This window comes from Propithecus coquereli, unplaced genomic scaffold, assembly GCF_000956105.1.
Source record: "Propithecus coquereli isolate 6110/MARCELLA unplaced genomic scaffold, Pcoq_1.0 Scaffold98, whole genome shotgun sequence".
NCBI lineage: Eukaryota > Metazoa > Chordata > Mammalia > Primates > Indriidae > Propithecus > Propithecus coquereli.
Window position 1 is genome coordinate 2,739,121 of NW_012156173.1, and position 1,624 is coordinate 2,740,744.

General features: G+C 37.6%; 1 protein-coding gene across 1 annotated transcript in view; it reads right to left on the bottom strand.

Annotated features, from left to right (window-relative positions):
• The window catches only part of SLC18B1 (solute carrier family 18, subfamily B, member 1), a 47,869-nt gene that overhangs the window by 31,958 nt on the left and 14,287 nt on the right, over window positions 1-1,624 (bottom strand). The window contains exon 2 of the mRNA XM_012665173.1: window positions 1,100-1,239. Coding sequence (XP_012520627.1) covers window positions 1,100-1,239 — 140 coding nt within the window. The remainder of the gene's footprint in view (window positions 1-1,099; window positions 1,240-1,624) is intronic.

Here is a 1,624-nt window from a genome sequence, read left to right on the forward strand (position 1 = left end):
TTTTTTTTTTTTCTGCCCTAACACAGCCAATGCCTAGCACACTCTAGAGTTGCAACTCACTGAACCTCTAGTTAATAGAACTGAATTGGGGAAGTCACAACTTCTGAAACTGTTTCTTCATTTGCAACATGATGAGATTCGCACTATTCTACCTACTTTATGGGGTAGTTGCAGGAACCAAATAGAAAGATGAGTGGAAATGTGCACTGAAAACTAGGGAGTACTCTGTGAGTACAGAGCAGTATTGCTCCTTTAGTAGAGAAGCCACTTTATCCTCTTTTGTAGCACACAGAATGAAAGACTACATGTTATCAAAGCAGTTAGAGGACTGAGAAGCTGCTAGTGCATTATGAGCCAAGTATTTGGCAAAGAATACAAAATAAAACACATGGGCATATTATTTACATTCACCCAAGCCAGTCCCATTCATGTCATATTATATGCCATTCACACCCAGAATCCAACTGGTCTCACTAGGGGTTATTCTCTTTGAGTCTGTGCCATTAGCTGAAGATCCTAACACTATATAAAAGACTATGTATGATTAGAGGGAACTAGGCACTATTAATCAGAATTCCTCCTTTGTGTAAACATGCCGCTACAGTCCATACAAAATTCAAGTCAGAAACTCTTTATATATTGAAGACATTAATCCTGTGTTACATTTGTGAAAAAAAAATTCAAGTCATAAAGGGGTTTCAGTAAATCACAACTTCCAAAATATTAATAAACCAAAAACTCCTGCAGAGAGTTACTGTCTTAACATAGACTTTTGCAATAACATTTAAATCTCAGTGATTCAGTGAACTCCCTTTTTTCAGTTGCAGAAACCAAATAAAGATTAATCAAACTGTATGATAAGCAAAGTAATCCTCAGAAGATCAATTATATTTTGGTGAATTCCCTCCCAAGAGGATGTTCCTTCTGACTGGATATTTTTTCCTGGTATCAAGCATTCTACAAGAAGTACTCTGTTGGCTGAAGTTCTATACATTATCTGTACTATATGCAGATTTTTACATTTTACATACTGTAAAATGAAATAATTCAAAAGTCTTTTTTAAAAATTAGAGCTCACAAGGATATAAAAATGTCTTACCTCCTTGGGGAAAAAGGGTCCAAGGATAGAATAGCACAACATGGAACCTAAGTTCACAGAAGCTGCTGATATCAGTACATAAAGCTGTTCTCTTGATAGTCGCCTAGGCGTCTCTCTCGCACTGGCTACAGGGCCATCACCTTGAATGTAAACACACCGCAATTAGGCGTGTGATTGGACTATTGATGGAAGTGTACAAGTGTCATTTCTGCGCACAGAAGAAGCACTCTGAAGATAACATTTGCTGAGCTTAGGACTGTTTTGAATCCAGCACATTTGATCAAATGGAGCACAATCCTCGTACATTACTGCAAATTTGAAAACATATCCCTTCATTTACATACTATTGCCTGGTAGAATATCAATGAAGAAATTATCAAGCCATCTGATCTGTTTTGCCTCCACCTGAAGCCCTATTTCTCTCTTCCTTGAGGCAGCAGGGTGATCTTCAAAGGGTACTGCTCTCTGAAGTATAATGTCCCTTATTTTCTCAAGTTAGTAGCTGCATATGCTACACGAACTCAA